An 18,422-nucleotide genomic window follows, 5' to 3' on the forward strand; every position below is an offset into this window, starting at 1 on the left:
GCACCTCATCAAAGCCGCACACCATCCGTGAACGCCGTGGTTTCTAGCAGGATGTGGTTTACCTTCTTAATGCAGACAGAGAGGAAGTATGTGTTAATGAGCGTGCATGAAGTTGTGTGAACGAGTGCTTTTAATAGTTGATAATCTGTGTGCGCGTGCGTGTGTAGCCATATAAACTGGAACAAACAAAGTCACTGAGTAACGTGTGTGTTCATATCACCATAATAATGCTTCCTTATTATTTTTGTGAGCATGTGTGAGATTATGTGATTTTCAATACGTCTGTGACATAATTCATAATGAAGCGACATACTCCCCCTGTGTGACTTCCGTGACTTCCGAGTGACGCGGTTGGTGGTTGCAGGTAGTTTGTGATTAAGCTCCCTACAGTTATAAACAGGACACAATCAGATGTTTCTCTCTGTGGACTTTGTACCTGTCTGTGGGTGTGTCTGGTCCAGGGGGAGTGGAGGTGGAGGAAGAGCGAGGGGGGAGGGGCGGCTTCTCATCCTCTCCATCTACCAGTCAGAAGTACACAGAAGGTCACGGTTAACATGCGATGACGAGGACACCCCATCTGGGCATGTGTGTTTGCGTTAGCTCTGAAATTACCGGAATAGTCCCTGTCGTCACTGACAGCTGTCTCATCTCTCTCCACGGGGTAAAGCAGGGTGGTGACCAGACCCTGGCTGGGCTGCAGGTACAATGACACCAGCTCTGGCAGAGTCTTAAACCGCTTAGGCTGCACGCCCTGAGAGGTCTAAGAGCGCGAGGAAGGAAGGGAAACAAGAGACAGATGCATTAAGTTCATCCAAACACCGTGGCTACAAGAAGTCACATTGCCCAACCTTCTGGTAGCCTCCATTGTTCCACAATGAATGTTTTGTAAGCAATTGCAGCCCTGTAGGCCAAATATAATTCAAACCAGGAAGAAGCCACAAACTCAATCGGATAAATTAAAATGAGACTTTTCAGCGTCACAGCTGAAGACCCCAAAACTCATACAGCAGTGAGACAAGACAGCTGTGCTGTGGCCACATGATTCAAAGCCCTGTGTTGTGTTTCGTGTGTGAGGTTGCTGGTAGCTGGTATTCACAGCTGTTGAGCACAAGGCACAAAGACCCTGCTGTTGGTGTGTGTGTGTAAGAGAGGGAGCTCAGAGCCAACGAAAGCATCTCTGCCTGCCAGCTGCTGCTGAAAGCACGAGTGTGAGAGTGTCTTTACTGTACCTGCACTGCCAGAAAACCTTCGTCATCTGGTAATATCCTGTATGTGTGGACGTGCTTCTGAAACCTACAGGCAAAGAAAGAGAGAGTAAAAAGAAGTCAGGGGAGGTGAATCAAAGAGAGGACAAGGGCAGAAAGTGGCAGCAAATGAAGTGGAAATAAAACACAGGTGGACGCAGAAGTACAGAGAATTTTTTCTATTTTTTATGACTCTACGTAAATTTGAATATCTTTATTTTCAGTTCACACACACACACACACACACACACACACACACACACACACACACACACACACACACACACACACACACACACACACACACAGACACACACACCACTGTACTCGATCTTAGTGGACAGCATGTGTGATTGTATGCATGGGAGTGAGGAGGGTTTAGACGGCGTAGCTTAAACCTGTTGCTGTCTGTCACAGTGAGCATGCTTTATACTTACAGTAGCACGGTACAGTAAAGCAGAGCTGAGTGTTTGTACATCATAAAGTATTGATAACAGTTAAAAACAAAACTAAAATGGAGTAGACGTCAGAATCTAAATGATAAATGAAAGTACGCCTCTGTTGCATTAAACCACTGCAAATCAGACTGATTTGACTGAACCTCAGGCTCCTTTTTCTCCCCCATCAACCAATCACAGATCAATGTTCTGACACTGCGGCTGGCCCAGGCGTGACTACACGCCCACAGCCACAAGCTAAAGCTTAATGATTTTCATGCCTGTGCTTCTGCCGGTCCAGTGGACTGACCGCAAAATTTTTGATTTGCCAAGCAAACATTGTGGTTTTTGATTCATTCGTGTTCTCAGTTCAGAAGTTTCGAAGTTTCCAGCCTAACACCCAAGTCTTTTTTTTTTAAACTTCTGCTTCAACACCACGCTTATTTACAGTATGCCTGTGTGTGTATAAATGGAGGGAGGGATAAATCCATGTTGGGAATTCAACACCCAGCTGCTTTTCCGGCTTTTCCAGGTCAGTGTCCTGCAGGAGCTAAAACACGGACTGGAATAAAATATAAAATGATCTCAACAACAATGTATAAGAATATTAAAAACTAAACTTTTTGTTTGGTGATGCTTCTCACATCCCCCTCAGACCACCATGGAAATGGTTTTGATCATGACCAGATCCCAACGAGGGTCACAGTCTGCTTGAGCTGTTGGATGTTTAACTTGGTTATTAAATAGCATTTGTAGGAAAATGATTGGGCCTGTATTGAACTTTTAATGGCATCTTAAAACAAATCATTTTGGGAGCTTCATCATTGTCATGCTGCAGAATTAACTAATGATTTTTGATTTGCACTTGCAAAATCACTATTATTTTAAACCTCTGGACTTGGTTGTTAAATAAGCGATTTAACTTTTGTCTCACAACAAGAGAGTCCTGGTTTGAACCTGGCAGGACTGTCCTGTGTGGATTTTGCATGATTTCATGCTTGTGCAGGCGTTTACTAGGACACTCATATTCTCCCGTTTATAAAAAACAAAAACAAAAAAAAACTAGGTTAACGCTGCTTATCACGGAGCAGGAAGCTCTCGTAAAAGAGATTCTTTATCTCACTTCAATTCCTGGTCAAAAAATAAAAAATTATATAAACACTCCATTTAAGATAGACTTTAGTAAAAACAGATTATTTTACACACAAGCGGAAAAATGCAAAGCTACTCTAGTAATATCCAAAAAATTTTTAATTTAGGCGCTGAAAAGGAGCAAAATGTTGAACCGAGCACAAGTTCCCACATTGACCGAATTTATAAACAGCGCGTTGTTTTGCAAATTGTTGCAAATAATAGCTCCATATCAGCTCAAACTAACGGGACCAGATAAATATTTGCTCCTCTAAAATCAAACCCACATTCAATCCTGTCACATTTTAAACACAATAGCATGAAGACCGAGTGGCACAAAATCCATACGCAAGCGTCACTGCAGTGTACAATGTGTTTGTGTGTCTCTGTGTGTTTGTTTTCCTGTTGGCAGCTGATGAGATTCTCTGCAGGTCTGTGAAGTAAATACTATTGTTTCAGCGGCCGTAAAGTTAACAGAGGGGAAGGGGGTCAGAGAAAGAGAGTGAGGGTTGTCGTGGGCCAGAGATAGGCTCACAGTATACAGCGTTGTCAACAATGGCCTGTGTGAAAGGATAAGGACTACCCTACTGGCTCACTCTGTTCTGTTAGTTTAGAGGGAAACCTTTTCTAAGAATATACACAGCGTGAATCTGTCTTCAAAGCTCAAACAGAAGCCTATCTTGGCAAAACCCAACTAGGTTTTCCTTGAAATGCAACAATCAAAAGCTAAGATTACTCCTTACAGCCTTCTCCGTCCTTGTCGTCACGTACTACCAAAAGTGCAAGAGGCCATTCCTGAACAAGCACAGTAAATACTGTGTGTATTACTGCACTACAGTGTGACTTACACTGACGATTCATTTCCTGCTATCACTGTATTGCTAACAATAGCACTATGGAGACGTTGTTTTTGATTAAGACACTTCATGGAGCATGTGATTAGCAGAAAAAAAAAATATCTGCATAGAAATATTTGGTATGAGCACAAACAATAGATATATGCATACTGCTTTTTTCCCCCCCTTCATGTATTTGGCAGGCATGTTGCTGCAGCCAACTTGGGAAATTACCATCGCTCTTCTGGATTTAGAAGAGCAATGAATTTAGATTTAGGGTTTAGCCTCAGTCTCTTCTGTCTGATCACGTGACCGCTAAATACACAATTAATACCCATTCATGCACCGCAGCCCTGAACTACCAAACAGAGACGTATGTGAGAATGCGAATGTCCCACTCATTCACTTAGGACATTAAATGGCCTTTAACTTGCCAGCTAGCTACTGGAAAGTCTGTGTCATGTCCAGTTGCCCCCATGTGAGAAAAGTGGAAGTAATACTGCGGTCAATTCACAGCTAGCGAGAGGGAAACATTCAATTCAATTCTGTTTTATTTATATAGCACCAATTCACAACAGCCACTTCAAAGCACTTTACAGTGTAAGGTGAAGAGCCTACGGGATTGAGAGAGAAACCCAACAATCAGATGACCGCCTATGAGTGAGCACTAATCAATAGTGGAAAAGAAAAACTCGCTTTCAACAGGAAGAACCTTCTGGCAGAATCAGGCTAAAGGAGGCTTCTCTCCTGAGAAGTGTCTAAGGCAGACCATCTGCTTTCCTTTCCACTGTTGCCAAGTGCTCACTCAAAGGATGCCGTATGATTGTTGGGGTTTTCCTGCTATTATTCTAGGGTCACTACCTTACAGCATAAAGCGGCTTGAGGCAAACGCAGTTGCAAGTCCACAAAGACATGCATGTTAGGCTACCTGTAGGTAGGGCTGCTCAATTAATCGAATTTTAATCACGATTACGATCTGGGCTTTCAATGATCATTAAAAATGACTGAGCCGATTATTAGCCCCTCCCTCGTGCTTTATTCTCGCGCTGCTCGAGCGCACCTCTCTGCATTTCGAAAACGTGTCACAATAATTAAGAGGACCCGAGGGAAGCTCGGAAAGCTAAGCAGAAGTTATTTGGAGAGGAGAGTGACTGCCGTTGGTTGAAAAGAGAGGTAAAGAAAACTTCAGTGGTGTGGAAACATTATGGGTTCGCGGAGTCAGACGTGGATCAAGTAGACACAGTGTGTAAACTTTGCTACAGTGTCGTAGCCGCACCACAGAGCAACACTGCAAAGTTCACTAAACATAGATGTTTACATTTTTCATTTATTTTTTATATTGCAAACATTTGCACTGTTATCAGTATTTGCACACTATTTTATATTATTTTTTGACAATCTTTAAAGTCATTATTCAATACATTGTTATTGTTAAATAAATATCGTCAAATAATCGAGATCTCAATTTCAGTGAAAATAATCGTGATTATCATTTTTGCCATAATCGAGCAGCCCTACCTGTAGGTATGAATGTCTCTGTGACACCAATGTTAAAGACTGGGGTATGCCCCATCTCTCGCCACATGTCAGCTGGGATTCGGCACCCACACTTTACTTTAACTGACTAAGCAGAAGAAAATTAATGGATAGATGAATGTGTGTAGCAATAGTAATGACAGTTCATTTGGCAATCAACATAAAGTACAAACTGATTACCATAGCAAAACAGAAAATACATGTGAAAGTGAACTTGAGTCTTGTTTTCTGAAGAAACTGACAAGCTAAATACATTTTATAAAAGAAGATGTGGTTAAGGAGAAACGAGTCTCTTTCAGAGGGATTTGTCACTCAATGACAACTGACATAAGGACAGTAAAAACGAAACAGCAGATATTGTTTCAAATTACTTAGATAGACAATATCAGACTAAATGGGAAGGGATTCTCTGTGTACTGGAAAGAAGTTTAGAAAAAAAGGGAGAATTTGAAAACTCTACAAAGAGCAAAACACACTTTGTACGTGAGGAATGTCTGCACACAAACTTGTACGTTTGAAATGCACACACACACACACACACACACACACACACACACACACACACAGGTACACACAGGCATCCTGAACCCTGGCAAGTTAAGACGTGTTAAACTGATAGTAACGACCGTATTCCTGACAGCAAAAACAGAAAACAGCTGAGAGACAGGGACTAGCATACACTCAAAACTATTAGCATATAAGCTCATCTCACTGCCGGCACCTTTCCCGTCTTATACAGAGTCTTAAAATGTGTAAGCCAATGATTTTACGGAACTGTGTGCTAATCATTGACAGCTTTAACATGCTACATTGGATTCGTACTGCATCCACGCAAATTAAAACATTCATAGCTCACAAATACTAAACACGAGTATTAAACTCGCATGCAGACACACAAAATCCAAAGTCACTATAAGAGGAAGTGAAAGGCTAATGCTTGGCTAACGAAAGTATCAAGAGTCAGCCAGTCGAAACAAGTGGAAACACTTCCTAAATGCACCGGGGTCTCCTAAGACCTCAAAAAGGAAGTGTGTGTGTCCCTGTCTATAAGTCACACGTCCGAGTTTGAAAAGACTTGAACATGTCGGGTAAAAAAAAAAAAAAATCTTTGTTTTGTGCATTTCGTGGGTGTCCACTGTATATTCCACTGAAAGAAGTCACATTCGTACTCATTGGATTTTATTTTTAATTCTGTATAATAGAATTAAAAGCACCATTTCAGTGGATTAAGTGGGGGGTATAGTGATCAGGTGGATGTGAGATAAAGAAAACATTGAGCGGATGTGCTTCACTCACATCAGCCCTCTGAGCATCCAAAGTGGCACGCTGGCCCTGTGACAAAAAAAAAGTGTGCCGTTCGATGGTTAAACCTTTCCACACATCTGCTGATTCACATTTTACTTCCTAGAAACGCTGGTTTACACAGCAGCGAGTGCAAAACTTGACAAAGGTGACAAATAAATGTCTTGTCTGACCATCGAATCGTTTTCTCTTTAGCTGGAGGCATTACTGGGAAACACCAAGTCATCCGTGTTCTCGAAAAGTGTGCCACTTCTTCTGGTTTTCCTAGCAGCACTGGTTCATCTCTGTGAGTGGCCTACAAGGGTGCTTTGCAAATAATGTTCAATTAATCAGTGCGATTCGCACTCACAATAACATTCACAGAGAAAATGCTTTACAGCAAATATGCTCCACCTTTATTTTAAATTGCACATTCACCTTCTTGTTTGTGGGTAATATATGCACATAATTAATGCTGAAGCTTGGGTTTCTTGGCAAGCAATGAATCGCAACAACTGTCACACACGCCACTAGGTAAGCGTAATTATTGAAAAGATATGTGTACATTTTGTCAAACTGCTTCTGACATTCCTGATTTGCACTCAGAATCAAATTACTTCTCTTTTTTTTGTTGCTCATGTGAGTCATTGTATTCAAATACAAGGAATTTTTATTCTCGGATAGTCACCCGTCAAAGGCCTTCCTCTAAGCTGGAAAAAACCCTCCGACTTACCACTTGCTCTAATTACAGCCAACGTGGGAAACGACGGGCGTACAATGTCAACAATGAAAAGTTCATCTTTGAAGATTATAGCAGTTTCTGTTCGTGTTAGTGCCAATTCTTGCAGTAGCTGTCATTTGTCTCAACGGTACGGTAAACTGTGAAACTCTGTCATCTTATTTTTGTGTATGCGAAACCAAAACTTCTGGATTTAAAAACAGCATTCGCATTGTTTGTCTGTAATTTGCCTGGAAGTTGTTTTTCGTTTCGGAGATGAAACAAAGTCAGTACTGTGAAAGGTGAAAGGGGAGAGGAAGGGAGAGGTGGAGGCACTAATAAATCCGGAAACTAATGATGCATGGATGCGAGGAATGCTGTCGGTCACAGAGTGACCCACTGAATGACGAGCACAATTAGCGGTGACATATCTGACCTACTATACGCTTTTAAAAGAGATGTGAGAACGCATGACCATAGCAGCAATCAGTTTACATAACAAAAAAAAATATTGCATTATATTAGCTGCACTTTCCAAAAGCCCAAAAAGATATTTGATATTTTTGGTTGACATCACAGAGGAAGCACTATAAGTTGTGATTATTTGACTTGCTTACTTTAAAAGAAGTTAGTATTCAAATTTTTGTGGATTGAACAAGCTCACTGTTTCAATTCTTTTGCAGTCCATCAGCAGGTGATGTATATGAGCTGTATACTACATGTGTAAAAACTACACACCCAGGGATTCAGCATGGGGTAAACTTATCAGATAGGGGATGTAGGTGAAGTGAATGTCAGGGGCCTGATATTTCTCTGAACCTGAACAGTGTGTATTCTATGTGTGTGGCTGTAAGTCCTTTTAGTCATTTGTAGTTAAACACCCCTTTGCCATGGTTCATTTAACATTGCCTCAACCACTGTTGACACTGACAGCACTGTTCCTGCATCAGTTTCTCAGGTGAATGCACTGTTGTGTTACTGTTACACATGTAGGTGTTTGGTGGAAAAGTCCCCATTGTGTAATGAATGGGCAGTCTTTCGTCATTTATTTAACAAGGTGGCTGCCCTAACTCCCTCTAAGTACAGACGCTCTTAACTTTCCTTTGATATTGTGTCATTTCATGATATACTATATTATGTACAACTCCTCGGATAGGCCCATTCTTTCACCACATCTTCGACCTCAAATTAAAGCAAAGCTTCACCAGCCCATGGATGCTTATATTTACCTCCACGACCATTCAGTTTAATGCCACTGCTCACAGCCCGCAGGCTGATTGCAGCAGAGTCCTGTAAAAAGGGCGCTGCAGGCGACCACATCAGACACAAGACAGACAGGGACAGCCCTAAAGTTGTGTGCCATGCTGGGGTTTCACTGCAGGGCAGACAGGCAGTCTCTCTATCCCTGTCTTTGGCTTCCAGAAGAAAGTAAACAAACAACTTAACGCTTTGCTAGGCACACTTCAGCTACAGTTTGATCGCGTCTACTGCAGAAAAGTTAATGATGGAGTAAAAAAAAGAAAAAGAGGAGTTTATAAAGTTTGCAGAATTACAGAGAACACACCATGACCCCTTTTGGTCATGTGTGCTAGCTAAAGCCAAGGTAAACAAAGCACAACGAGGCCGACGAAGTTACTTACAGTACACACAAAGCGTAAGCCCCGTTGACACTCTCACTGTCCCGCACCAGGAAGCTCCCGTCTCTACCGGCTCGGGCAAGCAGCTCCTCGGCCGCCGCTCGACTCAGGTCCCGGTGATACCACATCGGCGGTGCGGGGCCCAACGGAGAAGCCCCACTGCCGCCGCCACCACCACCCCCGGCCATGGCCACAGCCCTTCCAACCGGGTTAAACTCAAGCTGCTTCCCGTCTCCTCCGAAAAAACTCCCAGCCCTCCTCCAGTATAGGAAAATGATCCAGCGAGAGAAGCGAAGAGAGCCAGAAGAGCAGAAAAGCAGCCGTTATTCCGACAGAAGGCAGGAGGCGCCACAGAAGCGACGGCGAGCACACAAGTTGTTAATTTGTTAAGTTATGCCGTTTGCGCCTGCTTCCTCAGTTCCTGAAAGGCTCACCGCCCTCCCCCTTCTCTTCCCAGTCCCACGGAAATCAGGGTATGTAAATCCACAGTGGAGACCGGGGAGCAACAGCAGGACGAAGTCGGTCAAGTCACCGTGGGGTCGGAAAAAAAACATTTCCTTTCGGGCGTTTCAAAATAAAACAAATTGTGGGCGAATTTCCACTGCGTCATTTTATTGTAAAGAAAAAAGCACGTAAAGTGGGTTTCACCTTCATGTCTGTCACTAACGAACTTGACAAAGAAGAAGAGATGAAGATCTCATGTGATGGATAAACATAAAGAGAAATGAGGAAAGAAGATAGAGAATAAATGAGCACAAGTATAAGGTAAATTCATTTTAAGCTTCTTTGCGCCTCTCTCCACTTCAAGAGAAATATTTGGCTTTACTCCACTACAAAGCTTAAGATATTGGTTTTATACACATCAATAAACAGTATGTAATGCATTAATACAGTATATTATGGCTCAAATGATCGGCACCTTAACAATCTGCAATCTTAAAGTACTTTGTAGACCTTTGAGGTAAGTACCATAACTACTAAACACTTTGGGTACAGTATTGGCTGTTGTACTTGGATAAGTTTTTCCTATGAGATTACTAACATTTAAAATGTGGTTTAGATGTTTTTTTCCAAAGTGATGAGTAGTAGTTTTTCATTCAAATTATTAAAAAGCTTTCAGTAACTGAAAGACACACTCCTACTCTTGTGTCCCGGTCACTTAGCCTACATAGTCAAAGCCTTGACTAATGCCAGAGGGCTTTCCTCTTTGAATATCAGTGTGACCTACAGCCACTGAGGAGGCCCAGCTGCAGTCATTTCTCAGCCCAAGCTTAAATCCAGTTATGCAATCCTTTTCTTTTCCAGACCACACACATTCACATGCACTCCCACAAGGTGTAACTGCCCACCTAAGGGCCAGTCTCACAAACCACAGGAGTAACCCAGCATTTTGAAATATTTGCTCGTTACTCTGATTTAGCCTTTTTCCCCTGCCCAGAATCAAGTCTGACTCTTGAAGGATGTTATGGAACAAGCAAGAATATAGGCATAAAGCGAGAGAGAGAGAGAGTGAGAGTTGGGCAGAGCAACGTGTGTTGCCAATGACCTCAGAAAAGCTGAGTATTAATAGCCACGGGGACAGCAGCCATCCCAGTGCTATTTCTGGTTATGGCATCACACTGTGTGTGTGAGATGAATGTGAAACTGTAAAAGTGTGTGGCTTAACAATGTGTCTGCATGCGGCGATCATAAAAGCATATTGCAAGATGTCTCATGAGTTTAAAACTACACTGTCAGCAAAATGTAGCGTAAATAACTCATTCTTGTCTTTTTGGCTAACCACAATTGTCTGCTGCAGTTGTTACAGCACACAGCACACCAGTAATGGCCATTGCTGGGCAACACAGGACAGACAACTTCATAGACACTTGATTCTTGAGATTTTAAGCCTGTGGAGGCCAAATTACTGGCTATTTCTTAGTACTCCACAATGTTAGCGTCATTTGTTATTGTAATTCACTGATGCCACACTTTTAGCTTTAGTTTCTCTGTTTACTCTTTGATATTCACATGCAGAATTCGCTGAAATTTAGAGAAATGTATCTCCTTTATTATCTGTAAAACATTTTGTCTACCACTGACTGTAACTCTGCTGCTTTGTAGGCATTAATTAGCCCAGTTTAGTTGCGTAGAGTAGCTAATGCTTGCTGGTGTCAGGGGAATGTTGCAATTGGTGTCATTTTTAACATGATGAAATGCAAAAAGTCCATTAATATTTCAAGAATGGCTTTTTAAATTATTTCTTAGTGGACTGATTGCCTTTATACTGTCTTTATACTCACCTGCAGTCACTTTATGTACACCTGTTCCACAGGTTGTGAACAAAATGATCTAATAAGCCATCATGTGACAGAAGCTCAGTGTGTTTAGGCATATAGGCATGATCAAGTGGAGTTCAAGCTGAACATCAGAATGAGGAAACAAGGTGATTTAAATGACTTTGAATGTGGCATGATTGTTGGTGCCAGCTAATCTGAACATTTAAGAAAATGTTTTCCCCACATAAATGTCTCTAAGGTTTGCAAAGCATGGTCTGTAAAACAGGAAATATCCAGCCAGCGGTAGTTCTCTGAGTGAATGTCAGAGGTCAAAGGAGAGTGGCCAGACTGAGGCTGCATCTGAGGCTTCACACAGTGTCAGCAAAATTGGACAAAAGAAGTTTGGAAAAACATTTAGATCATGGGATGGATCAGAATCTGGTCTAAACATCATGAAAGCATGGATCCATCTGTCTTGGTCAAACACTGGGTTGTTTGGTGTTTATCAGTCTCATCAGTCACTGTTTAAACGTAGCTGTTTCTGCTCCCAGCCTCCACCAGATTATCAGCCTCCTCATCAGGTTGTTTTGCAACACCTTTGTTAACTTACCCTCTCAGTGTGTTAGTGCTCTTTCGCCACATTTCCAGTTCCTCCTGGCTACATATGTATGCATAATTTTCTCAGGGATTAATAAAAGTCTGATTCTGGCTAAATAAGTGATTTTCTCATCTGCAGAACGAAACTGTTTCCTTTCTGCTGGTCAACTTCTACTGTAAAGCTGTTTTGGAGCTCTTACCTCATTTCACCACATGCCTGCTCTCTTCTATCAATGTCCACCTCTCCTGGAAAAGAACCAATGGGCCAACTCCCCAGGGTCCCCTCAGCGGTACCCCTCAGTTACAGATTCCCTCTGAGTGGTCAATAATCTTTTGGGTCCCCTTATAACTATTGGTCTGACCAGCCCTTGATACCATCCTGCCTCACATCAATGGTTCAGGGTGCTTTTGATAACTTAGTGGTGTGGGCGATAGTTCCTTGGCACACTTTGGCATTCTTAGTACCAACTGAGCACAATTTAAACACCACACCCTTCCTGACTATTGTTGCTGACAATGCCATGCCCCTTTATGACCATGGTGTATCCATCTTCTGATGACTGCTTCCAGCTGGACAATGCTCCATGTCACAAAACTCAAGTCATCTCAAACTGATTTGTATAGCATGACAAAGAGTTCACTGTGCTCAGAGTCCCTCCACTGTCACCAGATCTAAATCCAATAAAGTACTGTTAGGATGTGGGATGTGGTGGCACAAATCTGCAGCATCTGCATGATGATGTCATGGTAATATGTACCAAAATCTCTCAGGAATGTGTCTTTAAAGCAGTTGTGATTGAGCGGGCACTGAGTGTACTTTGTTTACCATAAAGAACCAACATAATTTGGCAAAAATTTGGCAAACCGTCTTCTGTAATTCAAACTCTTATATACAGAAGTTCTGTGGGTGTTGTATATGCTGTCAGAAGAAACAGGAAAGACTAGGGTGAGATACACAGACTAAACTCGATATGCTAAATTAACAGTGGTATCATGAGGAAGGGTGTTGTTATCAGTACGTTAAACACAGCAAGTTATAGTTATAGTTTTTTCAAGTACTTATATGAAGTCTTGATTAAGTACAGGGTACATAAAATATGCATCTCAGTTTGATCCTTAAGGCTCCAAAGGCATCCGTGGTTACATTTTAACCAATCAAAAGCCTTTATCAGAGACCTGATGGAGCACATTCACATGCGGCATTGACAGGCACACATCAAACACGTGTACACATGGAGGGAGTTAGGCTCTCACTCTTTTTCTCTGTCTTTCTCTCTCTGCCACAAACACACACACTCAGGGGACTGGAACCCCATAATTACCGAGCAGCAGAGCCCACTAACCACTGGCTGGCCCCGGACTGATCATGTGATGGTGCGATCACTGGGGCCCAGCACGGAGAAACATTTTCCCAGGGTCAGTTTTACAGTTTCCCTCCTGGTCATTGAGGTTGTGAAGGGGTTATTAAGCTGATCCATAGACTGCACTTAAGAGAAATATCATTCCAGAGCTGTGCAGTAATACAGAATGTGGCATGTGTCTCTTCATGGCTTCTCCAGGAGCACAAGTTTATTTTTGTTTTATTTCCCCTGTCCACACAGATCTTTGATTGTACAGCACTTGTCTGGACACAAAATTGCTGTGTTGGCTGATGAAATTATAATCTTGTTCTTTATGTCTGTTTTCTCTTTTTTTATCCTGAAGAGGAAGACAAAAAAGGAGAACTGCCAGCTGCTCCCCACAGTAATGAGAGTAGATGAAACAAGTTTTATGTATTGAGCATTATTAACTGATTTGGACTTCTGATGGTGATTATGCTGCTGTTTAAACTAATTACCTAGTATATTCCCAAGCAGGTAACTTTTGTTATCAGAATATTTTTTGCATCATCAATACCTGACATTTTCTAGTTGATGAATTTTACTAGAATGCCAGCCAAAGGGGTCTTACTGTATATGAAGTGGCTCAGGGACTGACAGAAAGGTTTAAGAAATCTGTTTTAATTCAAGGTGATATAGCAATGGTCAGAAATATTAATTTTAATGAATCATTACAGAGAGAGATGTGACAGCCAGGAAGAGCAGTGTTGGCAGAGCAGAGCTTTGCTGTTGCTGCCCATTGTTGAGGTAGTACTCAGCAACCTTCTTGTTGGGGTTTGTGCCGGTGAACCAGAGCTGCATGCATTTCCCAGAGGTTTTGGTGTATGTGGTATAGATGTAAGAGTTGGACCAGATTTCTTCACACATGGATTTGGGTGTGGGAAAAACATCAGTCCACTTACTGCACTTGCTACCTTCAGGACATTTGTTGATACCTGTGACAGAATTGAATGCATTTGATAAATTTTTAATAGTGTTGTTTCTGCATAGATGTAAATGTAAAAGCAACAACAACAAAAAATCTCTGTGTGAAAATGTTTTTGCAAAACTGGGAATATGCTTGCTGTGGTTTATAAGAGAAATGCAAGCGCAAACATGCATGTCTGCTTTGTGTTTTCCAAGTGTGGGCCCCACCTGAGCTCCAGTCCCATCCCTTGTGCCAGTTAGTTTTGCAGGTGAAATCATTCTTGCAGTCTTCCCACCAGGTTTCACAGTCCTCCTTACATAAAGGCACATCTAAGATGCGCTCCTTACGCCAGCTCTGATCCACCTACACAAATGCACACCATTGGCTGATTAGTATAATCAGTAATGAACTAAATAAGCCCCTTTCCCTCATAGTTCTAACTACTGCGTGTGTGTGTGTGTATGTATGTATGTATGTATGTATGTATGTATGTATGTATGTATGTATGTAGTTTCATCAGTTTGAACAACAGACCATTTCTGTCTTTTCAACTTCCTGTGCTGCCATCTAGTGACAAAAATATAGACAAACATTAGACACTCAAATGCACACGTGGATGAGAATACTCACTGGTTGTATCCAGGGTCCCAAGTGTGGTGAGCACTCATAAAAACAAGTGTCCTGGATGAAATGTTTTTTGCACTCCTTGCTCATAATACCACAGTGATTCCAGTTGAAGTTGTAGAGATAGGAGGCATCGTCATGGGCTTCTGCAGAGGTGTTGGCTGTGCAGCATGCATTATCTCGCCATGGAGAGCACTGGAAAAAGGAAACCAGAATCACTTTATGGATTTAGAACTAAAAAAATGTTTTTTCCACCAAGCTTCTTGGGGTTTAAATCAAGACAAGAAGGGAAACGTTAGCGACAGTGCTATGTTTGCAATTATCACCTGCTGGTACAGTTGTCCCTCAGGGCCAGGCTCTGTTTTGTGATGTTTTGCATCCATACACATGTTCAGTTTGTCCAGAGACATGGCTCCACCAGAGAGGGCAAGCAGCAAGGCCAGGACGGACCACATGACTGTAGGGGAGGGAAGCATCAACAGCAGGTTGTGGGAAAAATCTTAATACTGCTTATTAAGAGGCCAATAATGGGAAGAAGGAAATAGTATGGGATAGCAGCCAACTCCCTGTGACCTCTAACCCGAGTCTGACGAACAGCATTTTACTGACCTTAGTTAATTTTCTACCATCAGCAGGCAGGTGTCTGGATTGTTTGGTCATAGGTACTAATTTAATATTTTAACAGTATTTACAGTATTTAACAGCCCTGGTGTAGATCTCTTTCAGTAACAGACCTAGTGACAAAGTTTAGAGTTTATGGTAATCCGGACAGTCCTTGTTTTTGCTTTTTTTGTAAGAAGACAACCTGAATTCTCTAAAGCTATAGAACTCCAAACTGGACAAAAAATTTACAAGGAAGAAAAGCTAAGCAAAGCTGATTGATGTGGTAGTGATGACTTAATAAGGGCTGGGTATCCATTTCGATTCCGATTCACAAAGTCCCGATTCGATTAGATCCCCGATTCCATTCAATTCGATTCAATTTTGACTCAGACAGTGAGAAATATCATAATTGTCATCATTTATCAGTACATATCCATATTTTTATATCTATGTATAAAAACAAAGCTGAAACTTGTGAGACTTTACCAGAGGTGTAAGCATCACAGGAGATGCCTCTGTGTAAGTGGGGATAAAACTTAGAAAAACATGAAGGAGATTTTCTTGGCCTGGCTTTTTATAGCAGATAACCTTTAAAAATATTCTGCAGTAGGCAAAAGAGAAGAAAACCATGAATCAGCAGATGAACATTAAACTTCTTAAAATTATGCCGAATTGCAAAACGCTCTCTAATAAAACCTCTGTAACTTTGCTTTGCTTTGTTCAGCATCAGGTAAATTTCTTTATTGAACAGCAGAAATTAGGTTTTCTTGTTGGTGGTCATTTTTGAAAAAAACACACCAAAAAAACAAAAACCAAAACAAACAAAAAGCGGCTGACAGCACTGAACACAACGGTAGACTGATGCATAATAAGCAAGCGAATAATGCAGAAAACAGAGATATTTCATGGTAAACTGGTCTCTTGAGTACACTGAGAAAGAGCTGTGCAGGAAGTTTGATTTTATCGTGGTGGAAGCAAAAGAGCAAAAGTAAGAGGGAATTCATGACGATGTTTATCAAACGTGAAGCATAGTTTTGATCTTCTTTTGCAGCTGGTTCAGTGAATTGTGGCCAGAGAGTAATGAAACCTCCAGCTTCATAATCTTTCAGATGTCGGTTTTCAGCACCGACGGCACACACGTGAACATGATCCACGCTTTGTGTTCACTTCTTTTTGTGGAATCCGTTTACCTGCACTTTGTGAACTTTTTATCCAGAAAGGTGCTATATAAATAAAATTTTACTTACTTTCTTTTACTTACTCTGTCCCACGTGTGATTTTTCTCTCTGCTAATCTGACTTTTGGGTTCTTTTAAATACTAAATATAAGACATGAGAAAGCTTTACCCACAATACCGCAACAAATAAAGTGTGGCTCCTGAATGCAGCATAAAAATGCAAAAGGACACAATGTAAGCTATAAAGTGAACTCTGTCAGAGAGCAAATGTGTCTCTACACCTTTTTGCGTTTAAAAGACAAACATTAAAAAACATGAAAGATAAACTCGTCAACGATTTTGTAAAGCTCTAATCATCATATATAGATAAAGTAATCCATATGCATGTACCGTAAATAGAAGTAGCTGTGTATTATCGTATAGTTTAGAAACAAAAAGTAGATGCAGCTGTGGTGAAAATTCATTTAGAGACAAAGTAATAATGAACAAATTCCCTTTACCTTTGGATTTGGTGATGACTCCTTCTTGAAGGGATGATCCTACAAAGCTGTATCTGCAGATGCCCTTTAACACACTTCTCAAGACCAAACAAGAATTTCCAAACACAGATTTGTGCCCGACTGCGTGTTTGTGTGTGTGCACGCGTCTGACTGTGTGGGTAGAGTGTGAGCGAATGAATGTGAAAACTTGCTGTGCTTTTGACTAATTAGTTTTCAAAGTCCAAAGTCCATATGAAGAGTGTGTGTGTGTGTGTGTGTGTGTGTGTGTGTGTGTGTGTGTGTGTGTGTGTGTGTGTGTGTGTGTGTGTGTTTAAGATGTGACAAATTCAAAGACACCCCCACCTCCAATGATACGGGTATCCAGGTCTGGGTCCCCTGGTCCCTTCAGAGTGGTGGGTCACTTTAAATGACTATAATTACCATGTTCTCAGTTATCTCCATTATCCTATGATGAAATACTTCTGGCCTGATTGGACTAGTATTCTTCAGGTGATTATGCCTGCATCTGCAAGGTACAAGAGGTCACTAAACTACTCTCATGATTCTGAAAATGAAGTCAGTTATATTTTATGGCTTTCACAGTCACATGCACTCAGTCAACATCTATGGGAGATTTTGGACCACCATGTAAGACATTCCTCTCCACTGCCATCATAAACAAATGTTTTATAACATCTGGCCATGAAGAATATCAGTCTTATCTCAAGGTTTAACCTGCTCACCACCACCCTCTCTTACAGACACACAGACGCACGCACACACACACACACACACACACACACACACACACACACACACACACACACACACACACACACACACACACACACACACAAGCTGTTGTGACAGGGCAGCGTGACCTGGGATGACAATAAGAAGATCAAAAGGATGGTAAGTAAGTACTTTTAGTGCTCTCACCATGACAAAGAAAAAAGAAACTTTACATACACCCTCAAGAGAGTAATTTCTTTGCATGTGCATGAATGTGCTTATACTTGAGGTTAACGCTCTGAACCTACTAATAAGAATGTTCAACTTCAGCAGCATTTACAGAAACCAGCCGTGAACTACAACAAAAATTCTGTTATCTCAGCAGCTTCCTATAGTTTGAAAGAGTGTTTGTGTTATGGGTTGCTTAAAGCTGATATACACTAATCACATAATACACAATACTACTGCTACTACTACTACTAATAATAATATATGGCAGATGCTACTCTTCCAGACAGATACAGTACTGTGCAAAAGTCTTTACTCACCTCTCATTTTACTCACTACTTTTTTTCAGTCACTTTGTTACCAGCAACATGCCACAAAAATGCATTATTTATTCCCATTTATTCAGTCGAATCTATTTGACTGGGACAAAGTAATATTTTTGCACAAGGAAGATAATTCATCTTTGAGCTATTCGCTGAAAACGTGGCATATCTCAGCTTGGTGTGCAAAAAGTCTGAGACAGGACTTGAGAGATGGTTCAATTGATCCATCTACTGTTCATCAAAGCTTCATCAGAAATGGTCTTAGTGGAAGGGTGGCTGTCGAGAAACCATTCTT

General features: G+C 41.4%; 2 protein-coding genes across 4 annotated transcripts in view; both read right to left on the reverse strand.

Moving 5' to 3' along the window:
• The window catches only part of inppl1a (inositol polyphosphate phosphatase-like 1a), a 29,397-nt gene extending 20,028 nt beyond the window's left edge, over nucleotides 1–9,369 (reverse strand). For 2 of the 3 annotated variants that reach the window (XM_040008994.1, XM_040008992.1), the window contains exons 1-4: nucleotides 8,824–9,368; nucleotides 1,230–1,293; nucleotides 613–760; nucleotides 437–518 (exon numbers count right to left, since the gene is read on the reverse strand). In XM_040008994.1, the coding sequence (XP_039864928.1) occupies nucleotides 437–518; nucleotides 613–760; nucleotides 1,230–1,293; nucleotides 8,824–9,008 (479 nt within the window). In that variant the 5' untranslated portion in view covers nucleotides 9,009–9,368. Of the gene's footprint in view, nucleotides 1–436; nucleotides 519–612; nucleotides 761–1,229; nucleotides 1,294–8,823 lie in introns of all 3 variants that reach the window. The other variant, XM_040008995.1, reaches the window with a different exon arrangement.
• A 3,580-nt stretch (nucleotides 9,370–12,949) lies between these two features.
• folr (folate receptor) lies at nucleotides 12,950–16,960 on the reverse strand. The gene is made up of 5 exons (XM_040008997.1): nucleotides 16,866–16,960; nucleotides 14,912–15,042; nucleotides 14,592–14,780; nucleotides 14,189–14,324; nucleotides 12,950–13,989 (listed from the first exon to the last, which is right to left on the reverse strand). The coding sequence occupies exons 2-5, from the start codon at nucleotides 15,038–15,040 to the stop codon at nucleotides 13,715–13,717; spliced, it is 729 nt and encodes a 242-aa protein (XP_039864931.1). The 5' UTR covers nucleotides 15,041–15,042; nucleotides 16,866–16,960; the 3' UTR covers nucleotides 12,950–13,714.
• Between the last annotated feature and the right edge of the window lie 1,462 nt (nucleotides 16,961–18,422).

The sequence above is a fragment of the Simochromis diagramma genome, unplaced genomic scaffold, assembly GCF_900408965.1.
Source record: "Simochromis diagramma unplaced genomic scaffold, fSimDia1.1 OVJJ01000344.1, whole genome shotgun sequence".
In the NCBI taxonomy this organism is placed as follows: Eukaryota; Metazoa; Chordata; class Actinopteri; order Cichliformes; family Cichlidae; genus Simochromis; species Simochromis diagramma.

Excerpts from the sequence above, each read along its gene's own strand:
- folr (XM_040008997.1), bottom strand. The coding sequence starts at position 15,040 with ATGTGGTCCGTCCTGGCCTTGCTGCTTGCCCTCTCTGGTGGAGCCATG. Across the intron at positions 14,325-14,591 it reads TGGGACCCTGGATACAACCA|GTGGATCAGAGCTGGCGTAA; the intron begins GTGAGTATTCTC and ends GCATTTGTGTAG. Across the intron at positions 13,990-14,188 it reads GGGATGGGACTGGAGCTCAG|GTATCAACAAATGTCCTGAA; the intron begins GTGGGGCCCACA and ends ATTCTGTCACAG.